Source organism: Ostrea edulis, chromosome 2, assembly GCF_947568905.1.
Source record: "Ostrea edulis chromosome 2, xbOstEdul1.1, whole genome shotgun sequence".
In the NCBI taxonomy this organism is placed as follows: domain Eukaryota; kingdom Metazoa; phylum Mollusca; class Bivalvia; order Ostreida; family Ostreidae; genus Ostrea; species Ostrea edulis.
In genome coordinates, this window is record NC_079165.1 from 19,107,083 (window position 1) to 19,132,470 (window position 25,388).

The 25,388-nt window shown below is 34.5% G+C and overlaps 1 protein-coding gene across 2 annotated transcripts; it reads left to right on the forward strand.

The window, feature by feature from the left end:
• Positions 1-74: 74 nt before the first annotated feature.
• LOC125679772 (SUN domain-containing ossification factor-like) lies at positions 75-24,905 on the forward strand. Of its 2 annotated transcripts, none has more exons than XM_056156293.1 (22): positions 75-261; positions 4,134-4,239; positions 5,829-5,909; positions 6,770-6,840; positions 7,021-7,164; positions 8,249-8,441; positions 8,538-8,622; positions 9,070-9,253; positions 9,364-9,471; positions 9,741-9,908; positions 10,636-10,733; positions 11,313-11,369; positions 12,988-13,056; positions 13,201-13,282; positions 14,293-14,408; positions 14,685-15,562; positions 18,195-18,559; positions 18,670-18,781; positions 19,825-19,929; positions 20,174-20,432; positions 20,602-20,660; positions 20,880-24,905. In XM_056156293.1, the coding sequence occupies exons 1-22, from the start codon at positions 209-211 to the stop codon at positions 21,459-21,461; spliced, it is 3,975 nt and encodes a 1,324-aa protein (XP_056012268.1). In that variant the 5' UTR covers positions 75-208; the 3' UTR covers positions 21,462-24,905. The 2 variants fall into 2 exon arrangements, with proteins under 2 accessions (XP_056012268.1, XP_056012269.1); XM_056156294.1 differs by having other exon boundaries at positions 14,296-14,408.
• Positions 24,906-25,388: the final 483 nt, after the last annotated feature.

Below are 25,388 nucleotides of genomic sequence, written 5' to 3' on the forward strand. Positions count from 1 at the left end.
AAGAATCTCATTGACCTATATTTACACTGACCTATTAACCCTTGAAAGGGGGTTTCCAGGCGCACATGCGTAGTATGCTGATACACGTCGCCGGAAGTTGAACTATCCAATTTACATAGTCAACATTGCAATATAGCCTGAATAGGAAAAAGTCGGTCAGGTCAAGCTTTTGAAATGTAAAAAGATGTAATAGGCTTGTCTGAAGAAAATGCTGAAATCAGACAGATTAATATATCTGATTTTACTGAATCTGTTGTTGGGGTAAGTTATTTTTTCTTCGAATCTCTAGTGAATTGCTGTAAGATCACAAAACATGAATTTGAATCGACTTGTGCATTTATAACTGTAACACACATGTCAGAATGTGTAATATGTAAATCTTTAAACCATGTATCTAAAAATTTAGAATGAGGGCGTTGCTTACATTTTCAAAATGATTTTGTTGTTAAAAAAAAAAAAAAAAAAAAGTTGCTGGTGTTGGACCAGCATCCATTCAGCTTCCTCAGCTGAGATGAGGTGGACAGGTATGATGATGGATGAGTTGTTATCATTTCATTCTTATTTTTCTTAAAAGTTCAAATAGATCTAAAACAAGTTCCATTTATGTATTACTAGTTGTTCTCAACCTTACATAATACGTATCAAGTCATACTTTGTAAACAGTCGGGTGATTCTGAACACCAGACAGAGAGGAAGATACAGATTGAAATTGTTTAATGAAAAGAAAAAAAACCCATTAATGGTCAGAAAATCTCTCTACAAAGAAACAAAAGAATATGTGAATTATATTACTTCAATTGTACAGAAGATGAATTTAATTTCCTCACTCATTGCACATTCTATATATTGAAGAGGGAAATCTGCTATGTTTTTTTCATGATATATCCAAGCTCAACAAGAACTTTATATATTTAACAAGTAAGGATGAATTTATTTGGTTGATGATTAATTAAGACAAACCAGTAATTATCAAATTGTGTGAATATTTAGTTAAGACTTTCAGAAAAAGAGATGATGTTATAAAACTGCAAAAATGCACCTAGTTTATTATTCATGTTCAGTACTTGGTATTACACTGATGTTGTAAACGCCATATTTGAAAATCGTACATGTTTCCCAATATGCTGCATCTACATGTAGTTGGTAGTAATGTAATCTTTCCTGAAACTTCTTTCTTTATAAAATAGCTGTCTTTGCTGTTATGCTTTATCTTATACACTTACATTGTAAAGTAAGGTGTCAATGGAAATAAATTTATTCAAAAGCAGTCAATTTAGGGGTGAGATCAAAAGATCAATGTCAGATAAAAATCTAAAATAAAGTAGTTGGTAGAGGGAGGGGTAAAAACTCGCTTAAATTTCTGTTCTCAGACAACAATAACACATCTTTGGGGGAACAAATGAAGTTGTTTAGACTACATTTACACATTCATTGGTGAATAAGAAAAGGTATATATTAGATTGTTATTAGTATTAGTTCTTGATAATTGATTTGGACCAACATTCATCCTATTTAGTTTTAATGATGATTAATTGATGAAAACTATGTAAATTTATTTCTTAATGCAGACATAATCATGGGAACTTTTGACCCTGCCCCTTATGTTATACATAATATGTATACGGTGTGACTGTTGAGTCGAGCGAAGACCCATGACATCTTACAACACAACTTTAGGCATTTCATTTAACGCGGGAAATATAACGCAGTTGATGTAAACAGTGCATTGTGACGTCATCATTAGCTGCGATATTTTTTTCTTTCAAATCAATCAGTTACCCACAACAAAACGTACGAAGGTATGGGAAAGCTTGTTTGGAATTTAAAATCATTTGTGGTACTTTCCAAACTATTTATTTGTTTTATCTACGGGGTTGTCATTGAAGTATACCGCAGTGACGGCGACTTTTTTCCGGAGGCATTATGGGTAGTCCCCATCATTTTTCAGCTGATGAAGAGCAAATCACGTGACTCAATTGCGTAATCATTGGAGCGAGCTCGTGTTGCTTTGCGACGCGAGCTTTGCTCGCTATTAAAAGCTCGCTATTATAAACTGTCAAAACAGTTTGGCAGACATTCTTTGAATTGACATGTATTAGACTATAGTTGTAGCAAGTATCATAACAGAGTCTGACATAAATCATACTGTAGAGGGTAAAACAGCTGATTCATCAAAATATAACAAATTTTGTAATGATTCATTTATATATATATATATATATATATATATATATATATTTCAGGTGGTATATAGTATGTAAATGTAATAATCAATTTGCGGTTGTGAGAACACAAGAGCTGGGGCCCCCATTGTTTTTTTCAGTTTTCATATCGGCTCAACTTACATGTTTGTCTTTGTATTGACATTTACCACGTCATCATATATAATCATTTATTTTAACACTAGTGAACTATACATAAACTGAACATGGATTTCTCTCAATGTGAGATATTCTGTTTAAAATACTGAATGAATGAATCAACTTTTTGTCATGAATTAATAAAATTATTGTATAATTTTACAGTAAAACTTATCCAGATGTTGCATAAACTGTACATATATTTTGGCATCAAACTGTCAATATTCTGTTGTAAAAAATGCTTTGTATTTGAGATGGTACTCCTTTGGAGAGTCTACTTAAGGCTATATTCTCTTCTTCCTTGCTTTTAGTTCCAGTGCATATTTCTAAACTTTTTATTGCTGACTTTGTAGAAGATAAACATGAGACTATGAATTAGTCACATAGCTTTGATCCAAGAGTAAAAATAAGCAAATTCAAAAGTACCTTCTGTCGGTGACAAAGTCAAAAGTACCTCGTGTCAGTGACATGATATTCACGTACTTTGTTAATTGTCATGATGATGTAATGTTTGCAAGGTGTGCCTCAGTGATACTTATCTACATGTCTGTGTATGTACAAAGCAAAGTTCATTTTCTGACTATTCACCTGTATTTAAAGCAGGTCACCATCCTGAATTGTTTTAGGGTGCCAAAGCATGTATCATTATCAACATTCATTTTATAAATATTATACTAATGTAATAAACCAGGCTGATTAATTTATGATGTGAGAAGACTCCTGAACTAGCAACTGTTGATATGTTAACTGTATGACACATTTAGTTTAATCCCTTTCATGGCAGATACACATTTTTACACATCTCAAGTGGACATGGCAATAAAATTAACTTTATAATATCCTTTCCAGAAAGTTCTCAATCTATTCTTTAGAAAAATATATAAATGCACTCTTCATTTGAAGGTAAATAATTACAAAACTACAGAAAACAGATTAATTTCTCTGCCATATACATATTTTTCCTCAACACTTTTTAAAAAAAATGTATATTCTTCACACAAATTAACGGTTGTTTGGTTGCTTGCTTTATGTCTCCTCATTCATATTGAGACTTCTAGCTGTTGGTGAAGTATTACAAATTTCGACCTATGCTTAGTACTCAGGGCCATTGGGGTGAGGGTTCTTTAACTTGCCAATGCCAATAGCAGTTTTTAAGGTCATATCTTAAAGACCTGTGATTCTTACTTCTAACTGCCGAGCGTTTGGCAAAGGAGCAATCACTATATATGTTAATGCCTTAGGTGTGACGTGGCCATGGCATGAGCAGGGTTCGAACTCACGAACTCCCAGTTAATTCTGAATCAAACACTCCTTGGGAGTAGTGATACTTTTTCACTTTTACTCAGGTGATGGATTATGCCTGTGCTACCATGTTATGAAATGTATCCTTGTACTTGACATTTGAGCTCATACCGTAATATTTTGTTTACCTCTGTCACTGTGTAAATATTTAGGTCAAGATTTTCTGAAAGGTTGAAAGGAATTTAAATTCCATTCATGAAACAGATTTGATGATGGCCTAGAATACAGTTAGTCAATGGTTTATACATTTCTTCAAAAGTGAAATAGCTGTCCCCATCAAACCAACAAGTCCACTCATATAGATTCATAACTGTTTATTTTTCAGTACATGTACTTTTATAAATGTAATGTACAAAAAGGAATATAGGAATGTTAAGTATATGTATATCTAATGCCAAAAGATTTTGCCTTCTCTCACTGTCTCTCATTTAAACTTAATACAATAACTGTTTTGCTTTGATATTTTGACAGGTTTTCCAGTGGGGACCAGACTGTTTTAAAAGGAGAGGGAGGTGGGGCTGAGAATGGTAAACTGGTGGGGGAGGAGTCGAATGTTAGCACAGAAAATCAGAAACAGGTAGAAGAACAGAGAACTTTACAAAATGTTGACAAGAAAACTCTGTATGTGTTTAGAGAAGATGTCTACTGATTTAATGACTACACACGTTAGTGTTTGTGGGTGCAGGTACATATTCTCATTAGACTTCATCATAAGGAGGGAGTGTTATCCTTTTGATAACGTGATCTTTTTTATGAATAGATTTCCGTATTACTTGATTACAATCGTGAATGAAATCCATGCTTTATTTAATTGTGGGTTATCAGCAGGGGAGACCTTATGTCCTGGTGCACTCCTCCGTACGTCCCAACAAAGATAAATCGTTCAGCAGGTAAAGAAGGAGATTTGTACATTTCACCAGGTTTATAAGAGTGTCTAGTACGAACCAGGTGATTGCAGTGTTATTGGTATTTTATATCAAAATATCAGTCAGACAGAGATAAAACCACTGAAGATAGAAAATTAAAAAAAAAAATCCCCCCAAAACACGGTGAGATCTGATTAAGAACAGGATCAGTGATAAATTTTTAGTTGATATATATAGTCTGCTTTAATTTTAAAACTGTTCATCCTGCCTTTTAAAAACACAAGTCTGCATGTGCAACTGCAGTACATTTTGTGTTACATGAACATGTATGTGAGAGCTAGTGTCATGTGTACAAAAAATAAATCCTATAAATGTCTATTTTAAGGTTCATTCTGAAGGTCTTGAAATCAAAATGTGCATTGAAATTCCCATCAACCACATGTTAAAAGAATTCCATTTTGGACTAAACCAGAGGTTTTTTATTTAACATGGTGGCCATGATGGTTTTTATTAATAAGAACTAATATATAGTTTTAAGGACTATGTCTGAAAACAAATATTGTTCCTGGTAGCCCAAGAATGCTTACAGCAATTAGGAATGCCCATTCTGAAGAACTGACTTAGAAGCTTCTAAATGCAGATAGTCAAACATGCATGACTAACAGGTTATATTTTATAATACTGCCTTGACCTCAGCAATTCAAACTGCAGGGCTGTGCAGACATAATTGCCAGCATATGCCAAATGCTAGACTTGCTTAAGTCTTTATGCTAATTTCTTTTCTTTTTTTAAAAATGTTTTCTGAATTTTTAAGAATTGTTCTAAAACAAAGAGGCATGAAAGAGAGCACATACGAGAAATAAATTTTTTTTATAGAGACTTGAGACAGTCTAACCAAATACAATATCAGATTCATGAAAAACTACATGTACTTTGATAACAGATTTGCTCCATAGTATTGGCTTCATTGATGTGCATATACTGTGTTGTATAAAGTACCTACCTAGTTGTAATAAGTGATAAGAGCAATGAGTATTTAATAAATAAAAAAAATAGGTAGATCACTTCTTCAATTTTCATTAAAAATCTACATGTACATGTAATAAGTGGAGGAGGCAGATTTATTAGATTATTTTTAATCTCTTTGACAAACTGAATTGACCTAATATCAATATGTATTTACAGAGAATACAAATCTGAGTCACTAAAATGCTTAAACTGTCTCTGTCACTGCATTGTATCAATTTCAGTGACTAATGAATCTATACTTGTAATAGTTAAATCTATCCTATAATTATAGCCCAAAGAGACAACAAATGATTTGTCAGGTGAACAGAAAAAAGACGAAGCAGAAAAGAAAGTGACAGTCTCCAATGACCAGGTAAATTTCATTTTTATGTGAAATGAAGCTGGAAATTTCACCATCTGTTGCCTAGTAACAGGTGCCAACTTTCCGTTAAGGTTATTAACGGGTCGTGTTGGTTAATCAGATTACAGACTAATTTTCTGTACAAGCAGTGGAAAGTACTCCAGCTTAGCTTGCTGGTTTTGCCCTCTCAGACCACTGTCTCGTTACTGTACAGAAAAATCAATTTCCGATGTCTGAAGATGTGGCTGTGCACTATAGCGTATGTCAAATGACGAGCACAAAAGATGATATATTACTCTTGTATATACCATTTCCTTCAAGATAAAACATTTGTAGTTGTATGCTGAGGTCTGTTTTCACTATATAGATTAGTACATTGATATTACAGATCTTATGAATGAAGCCTGTTTTGTTTTTATAAGGGAAATACCGACTTCCATGATGATGTATGACCTGTTATAATGTATGTCATATGTGTTGATTATATCTTGGAGTCAACTTTCAATGACTGTTTTGTTGTCATATATGAAGTTAAGGGTCATGATGATGCATGTGATATGAGTAAGACATGCTAGTGTACATGAATTTTTTATTTTACCTTAAACTGAAAAGCTAATATTCACAAAAACTCCAGGCGGTAAAATATGGGTTAGTTTAAACAGAATTAGAGCAGTAGGGGTAAGAAAGGTGAATTGTCAGAATGATACATGTGGCTGTATGATTTATTGTTGTGATTTATCATTCATGACACAAATGTGCTCCACAGGTATCTCTTATGTATTTCATCAGTGAAGAGTGTTTTTGACACTGACTATGACAATACATGCTATTCTTTTTGAAATGAATTAAATCGCTCACAATTTATTTCACAGGGAGATGTCTCTTCAGATACTGCCACACCCCCAGAAAACGATCCCAGGATAGAAACACAGATTAAGCAAGAGTAATTAACTTATCCTCAATTCTTTTGTTCAGTAAAATAAGGCATACTGTAATGGTGATAGCATATCATTAGTTATAAACACATTCCATGAAAATATTAATGAAAATACCACAAATTTGATATATTCAAAAGAAGACTGTATTTGGGATTTAATTATTTAATATTTTGATGAATATGCAGAGATAAGAAAGAAAGCACTGACAAAGATTTGACAGAGGCAATAGCAATTGAAAACAGAAATTCCAGGACATCTGTGAAAGGTTCCCCGGATTCTGAGAATGTGGATGCAGTGGAGGAGAACAAAGCAACGGAGAACACAGACAGGTGGGGTGCTGATTTCTCTGGCTGGAGAACATTTTATTGATTAACACATCACATGTAATCATATAAACATTCATTATTCCATCTTCTGATGTAGGAATGTTTCGTAATGAAATTGTATACTTTTAGCTGTGAAAGTGATCACAACCATTTTTTTCTTCAAAATCTCTCAATGGCATGGGAATGTATATTAATGACTAATAAAAAAATGTTAATTTTGTACAAAAAGAAGAGAAACTTAATAAAACTATGTTAGATGACCAGTTTTAGTGTAGAATTAGAATTAGAGGCAAGACAATCATTATCTAATCACCAAAATCACATATTCATGTGTCTGCTTTGAAGGTAAAAAGTGTTTGAAATAATGAAATACGGATAGGTGTTATTACTGAAATATGGGAGTCGCTTTTATTGAATTCAATTTTTGGTGACAAAATGACAGCCAATGCCCCTTTAATCTATAGAATATTTAGCTTGAAATGATAGCCATACCCTCAGCATTGTTGAAAACAAGATTAAGGTTTTTATTTCACATGCTTATTTTACTTGTTAGTGGATGATAACAACTTTTATAACTTACCAACTTCAGATTAACATTGACCTTTTAGCCACTTTGAGAATTTTGAACAGCAGTTTTGGGTATATTTTGTACCATAAGGTATTTTTTATGACTCTGTAGAGCTTGTGACCTTGACATTGACTTACTTTTCACAAACTGCTTCCCTTACCCATATGTTTTAAATATAATAAAAGACTTTAAGACAAGGTATTGATATTTGACATTAATGTAATTCTCTGATCTCATGACCTTCACATTGAACTTTAACACATAGATTTCAATAACTTGTCACATTATTTATACAGTGTATGTGGTCATTGTAAAGATATTAAAGTACTTTGATGTTTTACTTACCTTTCAAAGAAATTAACCTAGGACACATTTTTGAACAATAACAGGTAGTCCTTGATATCCGTACTAGATCATAGCAAATTTTGATATTATGCACCCAATCTGACAATGTCCTCCTCCTTGATGACCTCTCTTCTACTCAGACATCTGTTGTTAAGTATTTGGTTTCTTTAACAGTTCTAAGAGGAAGGCTGAAAACCCCAACGAATCAGAACCAGAGAGTTCCAGGGAAACACCGGACACAGAAACCCAGGACTCCACAGTTCCATTAACAGACAGTGAAGAGAAACTCCCGCAGCAACCAGAGGGGTTTTCCACTCAGGTTCAGGGGGAAATTTTACCCCCGACCTCTCAAATCGGGGTCAAAGAGGTAATAAAAGAGTACTGTATACAGAATTTTAGAATAAAATTTATCAAGATATCATTGTTGACTGTCTTGACCTGGTTTTGTGTTTTAATATTTAAGGAAGAATCTGCTGAAAAAGACTTTGAAACATTTTCTGAATGGCGACAAAAAGCATTAGCTGAAGAAGAAAAGAACAAGCAGAAAGGTACATAGTACATTATGTAGTCTGTATGTTACCTATCTAGTAAATAGAGACAAGCATTTGTACTTGCTGTGTGTATTTGTGTTTGATACAGACTACTTCCATGTACCTATCAAATGGATGGAATAAATTTCAAATATGAAATGTTTACTGTACATAATCTCATTTTAGCAGGATTCAAATTTTCGCTGCTTTGGTGGTTAAACAAGAGCACTGATTTATAGTTGCCCTAAAATATGAAAATCTATTTATCCATTTTCACACCTAGAAGAAGTGTAAATCATGAATATGCTAATTAGCGCATCTACTCTGACTGTGCCACCAAGGGGTATAGGCTTTGACTGCTTAAGCTTATTGACTGTTGAATCAACTTTGAATCTGATACCTAGTATGTGTATATTTTGTGGGGGATTATAATTCAGTATTTTTGTAATTCTTCATATTGTTTAGTTGAGATATCAGAACAAGGAGTTCCAGCACCCAAGAAACAGAATGGGAAGAAAGTGAACTATGCTTCTAAAGACTGCGGAGCCAAGATTCTGGGCAGCAACCCCGAGGCCGAGAATGTGGACCGAATTTTAACTAGCAATAAAGATGACTACATGATCAACCCTTGTACTGTCAGCAAAAAGTGGTGGGTGGATCCACATTTTCATTGTAGCAGAAAAACTGTAGACTATTACTATAGACTACATTGACCTGTCTCCTTTTGATTTTTGTATAAATGTGTATTGCTTGTTTTAGGTTTGTGATTGAGCTGTGTGAACCGATTTATATCAATGAAATTGAAGCTGGCAGTTTTGAATTGTTTTCTTCTCAACCAGAGAACATTAGTGTCAGTGTTAGTGACAGGTAAGTCTAAATGGTTTATTGAAGATCAACTGGTTCTTGAAGAAATTTTTAAGAAATATTTGCAGTCACATTAAAGGTATTTACAATTGGGGCCCATTATAACTACACTGTATGGTTCAAATTGATTTTGATTATTTCATTAGCATTGTTTGCATCATATATTGTAAGTTTTGAGATAAGGTTTGAATACATCAACAGAAAAATGAAAGTAAAGCTTTCGATTTTATTGATATGCTTAGTTGAGGACAATTTTTTCCTTCACAAAACAGATACCCAGCCAAAGAGTACCACAATCTGGGTGTGTTCACGTTAACAGAGACCCGAGGCCTGGACCAGTTTCGAACCAAAGTGGAGAATAATTTTTTTGTGAAGTATGTGAAGGTTGTGATGCTTACTCACTACGGGGAGGAACACTTCTGTCCACTGACAATGTTCAGGTAACCCCCACATCTGTACACATTTTGTATTTTGAATATTGAATACTTATTCCGTTTTGATTCACTTCTTAAAGTGTTTATTCCCCAAGAATGGTACAGGATATATAGACAGTACCTTGCTTATATGGGAATTAAAACTTTAATAATTTTCCATACATGTATAAGATTGGTACAGGATATTACAGTGCCTTGCTTATAAGGAATTCCAAGTATATAGACATATCTGTACAACGACAAGTATAGTTCCTTATAGCTAAGATTCCTTACATTCATATAAAGTTTTGTATGTTTATGTGGAACTTTGTGTCTCCTAATGTACTATATATAGTAGCTCCCACAACAACATACACACGAATTGTACCAGTATATATGGAAAAGTGATTTATTTTATTGTTTGTACTTTGCCTCTATCAGAGTATGTGAATAACATCGATTTACATGTACACCGAAGTTGAAACATTTGACTAGACTTCATCGTAAATAAGGAAAGAAATTGTTAACAGATAATGAACATCTGAATTACCATGAATTCATATATGAGGGCTACATCAGTGGGTTTTTAAATAATTTTTTTTTAAAACCAAAGTACAGGTATCTATAATCTATGATCATAGTATTACACAAGATTAATGTTTACAAACATGTGTGTTGACTTGTCGTGCTAGAAATTGCTATTAAATCTGGGTCTAAAAGTAGTGCTTGTCCTATATCATTGTTTGTTATGCAGGGCTTATGGAATACCAGTGGAGTTAGGTGATGATGATGATGATGATGACCTGGACACTCATCAAGATGAGGGTGAGCACCGGGGAGACAATGGTGAAGGTAAGGGTTGGGGGACTCTGTCACAAGGGAGACTATTCATATTCTAATCCCTCAGAATTCCATTATCAATATTCATATTCCAATACCTGAGTCATCAGAATTCCATTATCAATATTCATATACCTCAGAATGTCATCATCAATATTCATATTCCAATACCTCAGAATTCCATTATCAATATTCATATTCTGATACCTCAGAATTCCATTATCAATATTCATATTCTGATACCTCAGAATTCCATCATCAATATTCATATTCTATTACATCAGAATCCCATTATCAATATTCATATTCCAATACCTCAGAATTCCATTATCAATATTCATATTCTGATACCTCAGAATTCCATTATCAATATTCATATTCTATTACATCAGAATTCCATCATCAATATTCATATACCTCAGAATGTCATCATCAATATTCATATTCCAATACCTCAGAATTCCATTATCAATATTCATATTCTGATACCTCAGAATTCCATCATCAATATTCCTATTCTATTACCTCAGAATGCCATTATCAATGAAATTGTGAAGGTATATTTAATTGTTTTATATACTCTTTTTGTAGCTCTTGACAGTGCAGAGGGAACTGATTCACCGAAAAACTTGTTCTCCAGTGCTAAAGGTATAAATGACTTGAACTTCAATCTCTCAAAGTTCTTGATCTCTCAAAGTGAAATCATGGACCCAATTTTTTTCTCTATAGAACAAAGGAAATTTACTCTTGTTCTCTCGAACTTCCAATCTCTCAAGATCTTATCACTCATAAAAGTGTGGAGTCTTAAACTTTCATCGTTTTAAGATCTCATACAGACAAAATCTCTTTTGAAAAACAGAAAATTGGCCATATTTGCTGACCGCCGGAGAACTGATATTTGGGTCCCATAAAACATATTTCATTTTTTTTTCCTCCTGATAGTTTGGTGGTAGTGTGTACTAGCCATCAATTCTATGGTGAATGCTTGGGGCTTGTGTGGTCATTTTGATTAGGTGTTTATATTTCCCTTTGAAGTATTCATCTGAGCTTTAGTTTGGATTGCAAGAAAATAAATTGATTGAGTATAAGAATAACAAATAACTCGGTTAGGAATATAGACAATCAGACAATGATTTTGAGAAAATGATTCAGAGTTATTCCAATGAATTCTCAGAAAACATGTTAAAACAATCCCAGGATGTTGTAAATATTTTCATGTATTTCCAGTTACTATAAAATCTGAACTCTAATGGTCACACCTTTAATTTCCGGGTTTAATTCATCTGTTGATCTCTTGATCTCTCAAAAGACCTATTGCTATTGGTCTGCATCCGTTGTTGTCCATCATGTGTTGTCCATCATGTGTTGTCCATCATGTGTTGTCCATCTTTCATGAACAATTGAACATTCTTCTTGATAGCTACCAATCCAATTGTTTTCAAATTAGGTATGAAGTATCTTGGGGATATAAATTGTAAATTTCAGGACCCCTGCATCCCCGGACTTTAGTGGAGGGGCAAAAACTGCCAATAATTGACCAATTTTCAAAAATTTTCTCTACAACTGCACATCTTTAAGAAAAACTTAATGCATATTCATGTAGAGCAGGAAGGCCTCTTCCAAAATTGTAAATTTTATGTCCCTTGGGGTATAGGTTCAGTTTCCAGGGCAGGTCCAAACTTGGTATATACAGTGTAGTGTTTATGTGTAAAACTTCTTTAATGCTATTGATACTAAATTGAAACTATCAGTAAATGGATATTTAGGAGGAGCAGATAGCCCTTTACTAATATTGTAAATTTCATGATCCCAGGGGAATAGGTTTGGTACCATGTGGAGCCAAAATGGTCATAATGTTTATTTGAATATGTGTTAAAAATTTCACATTTTTAACTTGTTGATAACTACCCTTCTATTTCTTTTCAAATTTGGTATGAGGCATCTTCGGTACAAAGGGAACATATCATGTAAATTTCCTTAGGGGAGGGGGGAAAACTGCCCAAAAATGGACCAATTTTCAAAACTCTTCTTCTCTACAACTGCACATCTGGTAAAAAAAAACAAAAAAAAAACAACAACAACAAAAAACAAAACAAAAAACAAACCAACTAAATGCATACATATGTAGAGCAAAAAGGCCTCTACCAATTGGAAATAGTAAATTTTATATCTCTGGGATAGAAGTTCTGACTTTCATGATCCCAGTACATATTATTGTACATTATATGAATTTGAAGGGATAAAACATGTTTTTTGTCAATTATAGATACTGTAATGAAACTGGTGAAGAAGGTCCTAAATGTAGAGGAGAAAAAGGAAAACTCACAGCTCAACAGTAAGTATGAAAACTCTCTCAAATTATGTCTAAACCAATGCAGCATTTTATAGAGCAATGAAAAATGGTTGTTGTAGGATATTAAGTGATTGTGCATATTAAAATAAGCTGATTGTAAATCATTTCATTTTTTATGTTTGATAGATACTCTGCCCTTGAATGGCACTGCTGAAGTGAATAAGACTGCAGCGCTGGAGAAAATGAAACCTTGTGAACCAACTGCAGAGTAAGCCTAAGTTTTGTAGCATTCATTTCATGCATAAAAGATTGACTTAATGATAAAGTTTATTGAGAACTTGTTTGAAATGTGAATCTTGCTTGTAGCTGTAATTCATTTTGAGTCTCTACCTGTTTGTTTTTTTTGATGGGGAAGAAGTGGTTTGAAAGTTCTTCATGTTAACTTTGGGTTAGCTACTTTTCCCATATTGTTATGGCACAGAAACATTCACTAAAGTACTTGGAAATTAAAGCTATTTTGTTTTGGTATGTTTACATACATGTACATGTAGCAGAGGAAAACCCAAAATGCTCATAGAGTTTCTAATGAAGTATTTGGAAGGTTTCAGATTTCTGGCAGGCCCATGAATCATGAAAACATACAGCTGGGGTGTGACAATAACATATCAATAGCTCAGAACAGAAGACTAGCTCAGTAACAAATCAACAGAATGATTTGCTGTGAAATGATGGTCAGCGTTCCAACCAGAATTTCATTCAGTTTTGACTGAGTTTTTTTCCACAGGCCATCTCAAATCCAAATGTAGATATAAACACTCTCTCTCAGAATGATGACAGCAATCCCCAGTCACAAAAGACTAACTACCTAATGTACAGATCTGTATAATCAGTTCACCACCGTGATCATCATTGTGGTGTCATTCTCATTCAGTTCACCACCGCGATCATCATTGTGGTGTCATTCTCATTCAGTTCACCACCGCGATCATCATTGTGGTGTCATTCTCATTCAGTTCACCACCGTGATCATCATTGTGATGCATTCAGTTCATCACCGCGATCATCATTGGGGTGTCATATTTTAAAATGGCCTGTTGGTCTCAGTTGCTTATTCAAATGATAAATAATCATATTAAAATCTTCACTGGGATAGGAAGTTGATTGTTATATGATCAAATCTACTATATCCTATTGGCTGTACAGGATTTGATGGTGTGTGTGCCCCCAATTCAATGTCTCAGTGTAGCTTTAAAATGATTATTTCTTTATCAAAATCAGCAGCATAACAACAAAGAAGAACAGTGATGAGCCTGTAGATAAAGGAGAGATCCAGCCTCAGCCCCCTACCCTCACGTCCAGTCCTGCACATCAAGAGAAGCCAGGTCATACTTCAGGTAAGATAGATTAAAGAATATCTAAAGCATGTGACCCATTATCAATCTCAGTGTTGCTTCCATTCTAGGGTTTAAACTTTACTAAAATTTTGATTATTCTTTTGAGCTTCTACAGTTTCAAATTTAAGTACCCACAAATAAAAATTTGTGCCCACAGGTCAAATACAGAGTTAACGAAACTTTACAGTTCTGTTTGATTTCATACATTGATTTTATATTATGTGTTTCTGAGATAAATTTAATACCCCTAAACATATTTTTGGTGAATTCTTTTAGGGATTCCTTGTGATGAAATGAAACCAGATCCCTTAGACCCTGTTTCCATAGTTACCAAGCTTGAAGACCATGAACAAATGCCTAGTGAACAACTGAAGCCCCCCATGGTTTCGCTGATACAGAGCGGAGATGTAGCTAAGTCTCCTTCTCTGTATAAGATGTTTTTATCATGTATTCTTCCTGCCAGATATAAGACACGCAAACGACAGAACTCTACTTTGTCAATGTGTAGTTATGTGAGGGCATTGAAAGAAAACTGGTTCTGCATACCAGGAGAATTCACCTTGCCCTCTACTTGTTCTTCAATGTCAAGGTCACATGAATCATCCACAGTGACAAAAGTAATTACGGTGGAAGATACTAGTGCGGTATTAACCACACCTTCCTCTGACATGATGGACACTTCAACAGAGAGAAAGGCAGACACAGAGTCACCTTGTTTTATCCCCACACCAGTGTCCACTGCTGACAGTCCTATTTCAACAGTATCACAGGTTTCTACCATGGATTCTGAAATTCCTGTCGAGGAGATCAAAGTTATAACAAAAGAAACAAAAGTTCAAGATCATCATCAATCTCAAGTTTTGTCCACCTCAACCAAGACAATGGACAAAACTGAAATTCCAGATGTTAAAACAACAGTCTCTGTTTCTATGGAAAACACATTAGCTACAGAAATAGCAGAATCTGTGTCGTCAACTACCCCCACAATATTGGAACCCAGTCAGAAGACCAGGTTAGAACCAAGTGTTGTTATTGAAGTCAGCACAGACTCGACATCGGAGACACCACAACTGCAGCAGATGGAAACTCTAACAACCAGCCTAGTGACTGAAGCAGCTTCACCCTCCTCTACACCAATGTCAGCAGATGAAAGTGTAAGTTCCAGTATCTTTGTTATCTTTCATCATCTTTGCTACACAGACTATCGGATTTTGTTCTGTCATGAAATGCTGTATTCTGGGGTTTTGTTCCCATTTTATTTTCTCCCATTTCATCTTCATCCTGAATTCAGAACTGGGCGAATGTCAATTCTTTACTTAAAGTAGTGCATTATGGATTTTAGTAAGTTCTAAACAGAATGAAATCATTTGTTCATATATCTGGGGGAAAATAAAACTAGAGGAAGATTTCTTGGTATACAGTATGTTGAACATAGCAAAAGATGAAATGATAATAGATGAACTACCACTTATATCAATACAATTTTTTCATGATTGATTTTAATTTTGTAGACACTTATAAAATTATGTAAATGTTGTAGAGTCATTTGTTTTCATTGGTTTAAAAATTTCATGGCTTGTGTAAAATAAGCTTGTTAGTTGGTACTTCATATCACGGTTCAAGAGATGTTGTTCTTTAATAAAGTGAAGCTGCTGTTTTTAGCTGAAAGCTCAAGTGAGCTTTTCTCATCAACTGTTGTCCGTCATCCATTTGTCTGTCCCTCTGTCTGTAAACTTTTCACATTTTCAACTTCATCTCCAGAACCACTGGCCAATTTCAACCAAACTTGGCACAAAGCATCCTTGTGTGAAGGGCTTTCAAGTTTGTTCAAATGAAGGGTCATGCCCCCTTTAATGGGGGAGATAATCACAATAATGCAAAAATAGGATGGGATCATTTAAAAATCTTGTTCTCGAGAACCACTGAGCCAGCAGAGCTGAAATTTATATGAAAGCTCTCTGACATAGTGCAGATTCAAGTTTGTTCAAATCATGGCCCCCGGGGGTAGAATGGGGCCACAATAGGGCATCAAAGTTTTACATACAAATTTATAGGGAAAATCTTTAAAAATCTTCTCAAGAACCACAGGGCTAGAAAAGTTTACATTTACATGAAAGCTTCCTGTCATAGTGCAGATTCAGGTTTGTAAAAATTATGGCCCCCGGGGGTAGGTTGGGGCTACAAATAGGGATAAAAGTTTTACATGCGAATATATATATTTAGGGAAAATCTTTTTATGGGCCAAGGTGACTCAAGTGAGTAATGTGTCCCATGGGCCTTGTGGAAGATTTGAATTTGTTGGTGTGGCCCTACCATGGAAACCATGCAAATTAAACCCCTAATGATTATAGTATAAACAAAAACTTAATTGTCTACTTGAGGTGTGGAAAGCCAGAAAATGTACAAGATTTACAGTAGTTGAAAAGAATCTTTCTTTAGTTGTTTTGTATACAACATCCAGTGCTAACTCATCCACAGCAAAATTTATTTCCAAATACCTATGAACCAACATTATGAATTGATCATTGAAATCCATTTGTTCTTTATATCCAATGGTAACTGATGATTAAGTATGAATTTTGGTTTTGATGATACATTACTAAAGTACAGCAAAACTTTAAGAGATACATTTGAGAAAGTTCAAGATGAACAATGTACAGATTTATAGGAAAATGTACATCTTCATGACCTTAAATTTTTAGTTTACCCGAGTCACTCTGATGACCTGTTGTTGTTATTGGTCTGCATCCATCGCCGTCCATCGTGTGCTAACAATTGAACATTTTTAACTTCTTGATAACTACTCTTCCAATTCTTTTCAAATTCGGTATGAGGCATTTTTTTGGGGACAGGGGAACATAAATTGTAAATTTCAGGACTCATGCACCCCCAGGACTAAGGGGAAGGGCAGAAACTACCAAAAATGGACCAATTTTCAAAAATCTCTTAACTAAATGCAGTCATGTAGAGCAGGAAGGCATCAACCAAAATTGTAAATATCATGATCCCCAGGGTAGAGGTTCGGACTCCAGGGTGGGACTAAACTTAAAACATAGTCACTGTGTTAAAGTGTAAAACAGTAGATAAGATTTTCTTTATTGCTATTGATACTACATGTAAGTTGAAGTTAAAAGAATACTTGTACTAAGCTTGTAAATTTCATGGTCCCAGGGGTAGGGGTTTTGGTTCCAGGGTGGGTAAAAAATTATCATTGTTTGTCTTTAGCATTTAAAAGATTTGCCAATAGTGTATAAAAACTAAATGCATATTTCCATACCAAAAAAGTACACCAAAGTATACTTTTAAATTGATACTTTTATACCATATAATATTGTACTTTTTTGAAAAGGGTCAGAAAAAGTATATATATTTTGTACTAGGAAAAGCAAAAGGGGATGTACCAAAATTGTGAATTCACAACCCCGGGGTTCTGACTTTTGGTTCAGGGGTCCAAAATAGTCACATATTGTTAATGTAACATATATTATGTAAACTCTTTTATCAGTACTGTATGGGCACTTTCGGGGGCATTTGTGTTTTAAGAACTTATTAAAACAGGATTTTTTAAATATGGATAGTGATACTAGCATTTAACTAATATTCAGGTGACTGTGGGCCTCTTGTTTTAATTAAGCTCATTGTCTTTCATGTTGTCGCACATGCATAGCATCAAAGAAGTGTATGAACTGCAGAAAATTGATCTTTGAATTTATATACCTTTACAGAGACTATTTCATTCATATCGAAAGTATCCAGCGTATTCAGTGGTTCATTACAATTTTTCAGAAAACAGAGCAGAGAATGCATCTCCCAGAAGTCAATGTTGGTTCCATCAGCACCAGCACTGCAGTGCAGATGGAGAGTTCTCAGGACACCGTCACAGAGGACCGTCCAACGTCAGAGGAGGGAGAAAAGTCGACAGGAACAGGGCTGAAGGATTCTGAGGCTAAAGTTCCTCCCACCTCCCACACAGCAGAGACAAAGTCTGAACCAAACTATACACTGTCGGCAGATGAAATTGTATACACACCACAGAAAAACCTCAGATTGGTCAAAGTCCCAATTTTGCCTCTTCAAAAACGTGAAACGGCCATAATGAGACTGACCAACAGAATCAAAGCACTGGAGACTAATGTGTCACTCAGCAGCAGGTATATTAACAGAAATATCAGAACCAAACAGAAGGACATGCAAAAAGTCTCAATGAAATATACCCACTTGTCAAAGAAAAATTTCAAAATTGTCCAATACTTAACTTTAGGTTTTTGGATGAAATGACCCAGAAGTTCAAGAAACAGTCAGAAGAAATGCAGAAACTCCTGACTGGCAAATTTGAGAATGTAACCAAGGACCTAAAGGAGGCAGAGCTTAGGGTAAGGCCTTAATCACTTACCAGATGTAGATAAAGGAGACAGAGTGTAGGGTAAGGCCTTAATCACTTACCAGATGTAGATAAAGGAGGCAGAGTTTAGGGTAAGGCCTTAATCACTTACCAGATGTAGATAAAGGAGACAGAGTTTAGGGTAAGGCATCACTGACTCAGTTTTGCCAGATGTGGATAAAGGGAGGCAGAACATGGGCTAAGACCTCTTTAGGTCACTTGACTCTCAGTGGACCTATTGCTCTCTGTTTTTGTCCGTCATTGTTTGTTGTGTGTTGGTTGTAAACTTTTTAACATGTTCAGCTTCTTCTCTGGAACAGCTGAACCAATTTCAACCAATTTTGGTATAATGTAACATCTACATGTATGAGTGAAGGGGAACAAAAATTGTGAATTTCATGGACTCTCATTCCCTGAAGTCTGAGAGGTATGGCCAAAACCATCAAATTAATATCTGATCTTCAGAAATCTTCTTTACTCCTGGACATCAAGCAGTCAAACTGTTGGCATGGTTGTAATGAGCAATGAGCCCTTTACCAAAACTGTAAAGTTCATGATCCCTGGGTTCAGGCTCCAGGGTGCTGATAAGTTGGTCATATATTGAAATGCATTATATCTTAGAAATATTCTTTCCTTCTGAACATCAAGGAGGAAGAATATTTGCACGATTATGAGTCCTTTAGTGTTGCCAGATGAATTATACACTGCAGAAGTTAAATTTTTAGCCCTTTCATGTTCATTTCTTTGATATGTACACAGCTTGGGTTTTACAACTATATGGGATTTTTTTTATACAAGACATTATTTTGTCTTGACATTGCTCAGATCATGCTACAGGAATAATGTGATAGCAGATAATGCAGTTCAGGGGAGTGTATACTTACATTGTATAATTATCATACTTAAAATCTTCAGTCAGTGTACTAGATCAAATTCATTACAAAATTTGATTACTTTAGAAAGTGATGTATGGTATTTAGATTTCAGTTTTTGAATTGTCATCTGGATGTATACTATGGGGTTTTTATTCAACAGGACAAACAACAACAGGAGCAGATCATTTATCTAGAGCACCGCTTAGATAATCTGACAGATTTTGTGTACAAACTGCATGACGAGATGTCTGACCTTAACAAACAGGTACGCATTATACAAGATACAACCTGGATATTCATTTTATATACACATATAATATACTACACATAAATTGATAATAAAATTCTTAAATACTTAGCTATTGCACCACTGAGAGCAATACCATTCTCACACTGTCTCCGACTTCCCAAGCAGATTTGACCGAGTAGCCTAGATGTAGGAAAGATCTGAAAGCTCTTAACATGACTATTTGACATAGACTTCATGAAAGTGTATTATCTTCTTACAGGTCACTGATAGACAGGTGATTTTTACATCTGTTGAGGTTTTCGTTCTGTTCTGCATTCTCATTTTCTGTCGTCGCCGTGCAAAGACCTCCATTGCAGACCTTCCACCAGAGGTCAGGCGACTGATTGAAAGAATTCCAGTCACTATGGATGTTTCCAGTGCACCTAGGCGAAATTCTTACACTGAAGGAGCCTCAAAACAAAAGAAATTACTGACACCTGAGAACAAATTACAGAAACACGGCAGTGAATCCTCTCTAGGTAATAGTATAATCTTTGATAAGGAAGTGAACTTGGAAATTCCAAGCCTTTTTGAAGTGTTGTGCATGGCTGCAGCAGATTGCTAATGGATCCACTTCTTGTTAATACATGTAGGTTGCCTATGTACACTAACTTTACTTAATAACATAGTACTGATTTTCTTTGACAGCCAACTCTGTTTCTGTCTCCAGTTCTGTAAGCTCTGTAGCCCATGGATCTATAGATCAGGTCAGATTTTAACCTGTATATAAGAAAAAACTTACATACATTGTATCTTATAGAGAAGGTCACATCTGAATAATGCAATTCAGATTTAAAGGTAGAAGAAACAAAACATAAGCTGTACAGTTTAAACAGTATCAGTAAACATTCAAAACTTTAAAGTGAGTCACTTCTTGTTCTAAATACAATTTCCTCAATTAAATCAGTGTATTATGTGTTTTACAGCAAAGAGATTTTCAGAGAAGAAAAAAGAAAAAAAGGAATAAAGTACACTTATCCAAGTCTGCAGAAATCCATAATGTGCCAGAAGGTTTGAAAAATATCAGCACTGAGAGTCACAACGAGGCTGGTCTGTTATTTACCAGTAATAAAACAGAATTATCACCAACTTCAGTGCCAGAGACAGGTTCTAATGGATTGTCGTCCTATTTCTGGAAAGATAAACAGTCAGCACACAAACTGGCACAAAAGAGGGCCAGCTGTCCCAGCCCTCCCACAGACAGAGGTCAACAGTCCAGCAAATCCTTGAATGGTCCTAGAACCGTAAAAAAATCTGTAGCTTCAGCAGAATGTGCCGTTCCTAGCCGAGTTAGTAAAAATGGACACTGTGTGTTCGTGTACCCAGTTGTTGAGTCTTTATCACCAACTATGTCTTGTTCAAAACCTCTCAATGGTCAGTACAGTGGACGACCTCCAGACAAAAACTGTGCTGTACAAAGTGGACAGTCCAAAAAGAAATCGCATAAACGAGCATCCAGTGTAGACTTGTCACCACGCAAGGGAGATAAATCTGTTTCATTTTGGTGAAAACTTTTTTTCAGCTACTCTTTTAGTTTTGGCATAAACACACTGGAATCTAAAATAAAATTCTATTCCATGTTTTGCAAAATATTTGAAATCCTTTTATTTGTTTTCTTTTGTACAGTGACAGTGCACTATTTGTGAAACATTTCTATATTCATTATCGTTAGAAAATTGTGAGGATTTACCAAGGTTTTTTCCTTATCCTATTGTCAAGTAATGGTGCTATTTTTTTGTGTCCTTTGCTTACAAGAAATGAAAATCAATTTGGGTGCATGTAAACACAACACACATTATTGATTCAGTATAGTTATTAATAGTTAATGAAAATCAGAACGATACATTCCATAGAAAACAATCATTTACTGCTTGTGCTTTCTCCACGTTTTCATGGTTCATCAGGCAGTTCAAATATTTAAAAAAAAAAAAAAAAAAAATTACCATGGCTAAGCTGAAGTTGAATTCTTTATTTAGACTTTGATTAAAACTTTAAACCCTGAAAAATACTGAAAGTCGATGCCAACATGAACTGAAAATCTAATTTTATGTGCCATGTGCCCATAGGAAAAACCAACAAACTATGCACAAGGAAGGGTCTATATGCAACAAATTAAAGATCACCCTGTATTGCAAACATTTTGTTGATTGCAAGGGTGTAAATTAAAAATTTTTACATTTTTTAAAATGTGGACTAATAATGAAATTATAGCTCTTGGAGCCAAAGAGGACTAATCCTATAAATCTTTTGAATCCAAGCTTAAACAGAGAGTAATTACTTGAACAATTCAACTTAAACCTGTGGTATTTTGTTATAAAACATGTGTAACTTGTTGACAATACAAAGTGATACCTGTAACTTTATTGTGACATCATAAAGGAATCGTTAAACTGAAGTCATCACAAAAATGTTGATAAACTTCCTAAAGCACCGTGTAAATATGGAGATAGCACTAGCAGTGAACTTTTTGGGGGGGGGGGAGGGTGGGTGTCATTTTGATTTTTATCAACTAAAGTATATTTATATATATATATATATATATATATATATGTATATATATATATATATATATATATATTACTAAATATTGACAATTTTTTGTTGTCAAAATCGGTCATTAGAGACACATTTTGTTAAAGTCTTGAGATTATTGTCCATTAACTTATGATTTTTGTACAGTTAGTACCGGTGAGAGTTATGAATCCTAGTGCCACTGTTATATAATCTGTATTTCGATTGGTTAATGCACGGAGGTTTGAGGCAGTTAAATGCCACTGTTATATAATCTGTATTTCGATTGGTTAATGCACGGAGGTTTGAGGCAGTTAAATGAGCATTGATGAGATGGAAAGCTTTTGATTGTGATGTCATCCTGGAATGACGCAAAAACTTAACGTCAAACATTTTGTAACATTTTATTAAACAAAGGCAAAATTGAACAAAATAAGAGAAAAACATCAAGATACTGCAAAATTATATAAGAATGGGAATAGCTATCTTATTTGTTATTTGCAACTGTTAATGCTGAAACATTCAATTTACTGGCTTAGCTAATACATCACCATTAAAACTCAGTTTGCTACCACTATCAGCATTAATGGTTGCAAACAACAAATGAGAAGATGCTTATTTCCTAATTTATGTGACCATACTGTAAATTAATCATTGCCAGGTTTAGTTCATTAGACATTAGAAGATATGGTATTGGGTTGTGCTTCTATTTTATTGACACAATATAATCGTGAATGACCTATATGTTTGTTCATCCACCTGCCTCTGTCTTCTCGCAGCACGTCTTTTAGGTAAGATTTAAAATTAAAAGATTTCCAATTCCCATATTATAATGTTCTTGTGAACCCAGTTTATTATTGTGCAATTTGGTTTAGCAAAATGTAATACATTTGCTTAAAAGATCTTGATAGCTATAGCTATTAAGTGCTTTTGTTTCACAGGGGAGTGAAATGTACATGTATATCAGCTTAGCTATTAAGTATTTTTGTTGGAAATTTGTATTATCAAAGGGGAGTGAAATGTATGTATGTAAATCAGCTGTTTAGTATTTTTGTTTTGATAAACAATCCACAGGCAATGGGGATACCAGATTCTTTTGCGGGGGGTGGGGGGTTCTAGTTGTCTGATCTAAATAAGATTCATACCTCCAAAATCTTTAGATCACACAATATTAACAAATACAATGGAACAACATTACAGTCTGCACAGCATCCAGGTTAGACAGGTTTTACTGTAAACGTTTTCAGATTAAATAGGTTTTACTGTAAACGTGTTTGTCTGTGTTTTTGTAAATGTCAAAATCTTATCAGATAAATATTTATACTTTATATATACAAACTTTCTGTCCTGGACTGGGAATAGTACATGTTTATGTGACAGATTTATAAGTGAGTGGGTGGGTGGGGTTAGTTCTGGCACCATGCCTAGCATAGTGTTTCAGAAACACATCTCCAGGGTGCTTTTTGTCCGTGCTAGCTACTGCACATACAATAGTGATGTTATTCCTGTATCTATTGTCATTTTCTGGATGTATTAATTTTGTTTTGAATCTTACAATTGCAATATCAAGTTCTGTTCTATTTGATTATCACCCTACCTTCATTTTGTCTGTTTTATTTGATTATCACCCTACCTTCATTTTGTCTGTTTTATTTGATTATCACCCTACCTTCATTTTGTCTGTTTTATACAGGTTGTTTCATTTACCTGTTTTTCTTGTTCCCCGTCTTTGCTTAATGGTAAAATTAATTAATCAATTTCATTAGTCATGACAATTTTTACATACTGTGCTCTTTTTAATTGTAGTATTAAGGAACAGTTTTGTTTTGTTCCAAAAGTAAAAATGTGGATGGATTATGTTCAGACAGCTAGCAAATAGATAGAGGCCCGTGTGTGTGTTTGTGTACATGCATGTGCATTTCTTTTGCATTGGATTATGGGAATAGTCAATCATGCCAAATTGATTCATTACAAGATGGAATTTAATTGCTATTTCTGGTAGTGATAACTGTGTGCTGACAGACAATGCAGAATTGTATTTTGTTGACATTCCACGAGTATGATTGTGTTAATCCATCGGTTATTTAAACTGTCCAAATCCTTATCGTTCTGTCATCATGTTTTCTGTGGCTTTTTGTTATTTTCTGGAAAAAGCATGCAACCTAATGTTGAGATTAATGCAATTGAATCTCACTTCTCTGAGATGAAAGTTCAGATGCTTTTGTTGGGGATAAGAATGTTGGGCTTGTGTTGTAATACTGTAGAAACAATTGTTTTGTGTATTTATTTAGTGTTGTTGATTTGGAGTTCAATGTCAACTAGAACAAACATTATTTTGGTTTGACTATTAAATGCCGAAGTCCAAAGATGTCAAGCCAATGCAGTTACATTGTTATATCTATTTTTAAAATGCTGTTAAATAAAAATGATTGGGGAAAATCTGTTTTGTTTTGGGTTTACTTAGTTGTTAATGTTAAGACTACAATAAACCCTATCTTTCACAGCCTGTGGATGTCTTAGTCGATGTGGTGTGACGTTGGTTAATTTAGACCTATGCTTAGTGCTCTGAGCTATAGCAGTTAAGGTTCTTTAACATGCCAACACCTGCCACGACAAGGAACCTACATTTTTTAAGGTAATAAATATCCGAAAGATCTGTGATTTACACTTCTAAATGCCTAGCGTTCGACAAAGGAACTACCAATGTTTGACAAGCCCGGGCCTCAATAGTGGATCAAAGTTTTAAATGAGAATATATATAATCTTTGAATATATTCTTATCAAGAACCACTTATTATATATATATATGAATATGCAAGCATTTCAATGTAGTACAGATTCATATTTTACTAGGATTGGTTAAAAAAAAAAAAAATTCAAGAGTAGTAGGGACATACTAAATCATATATTATGCAAATGTTCTG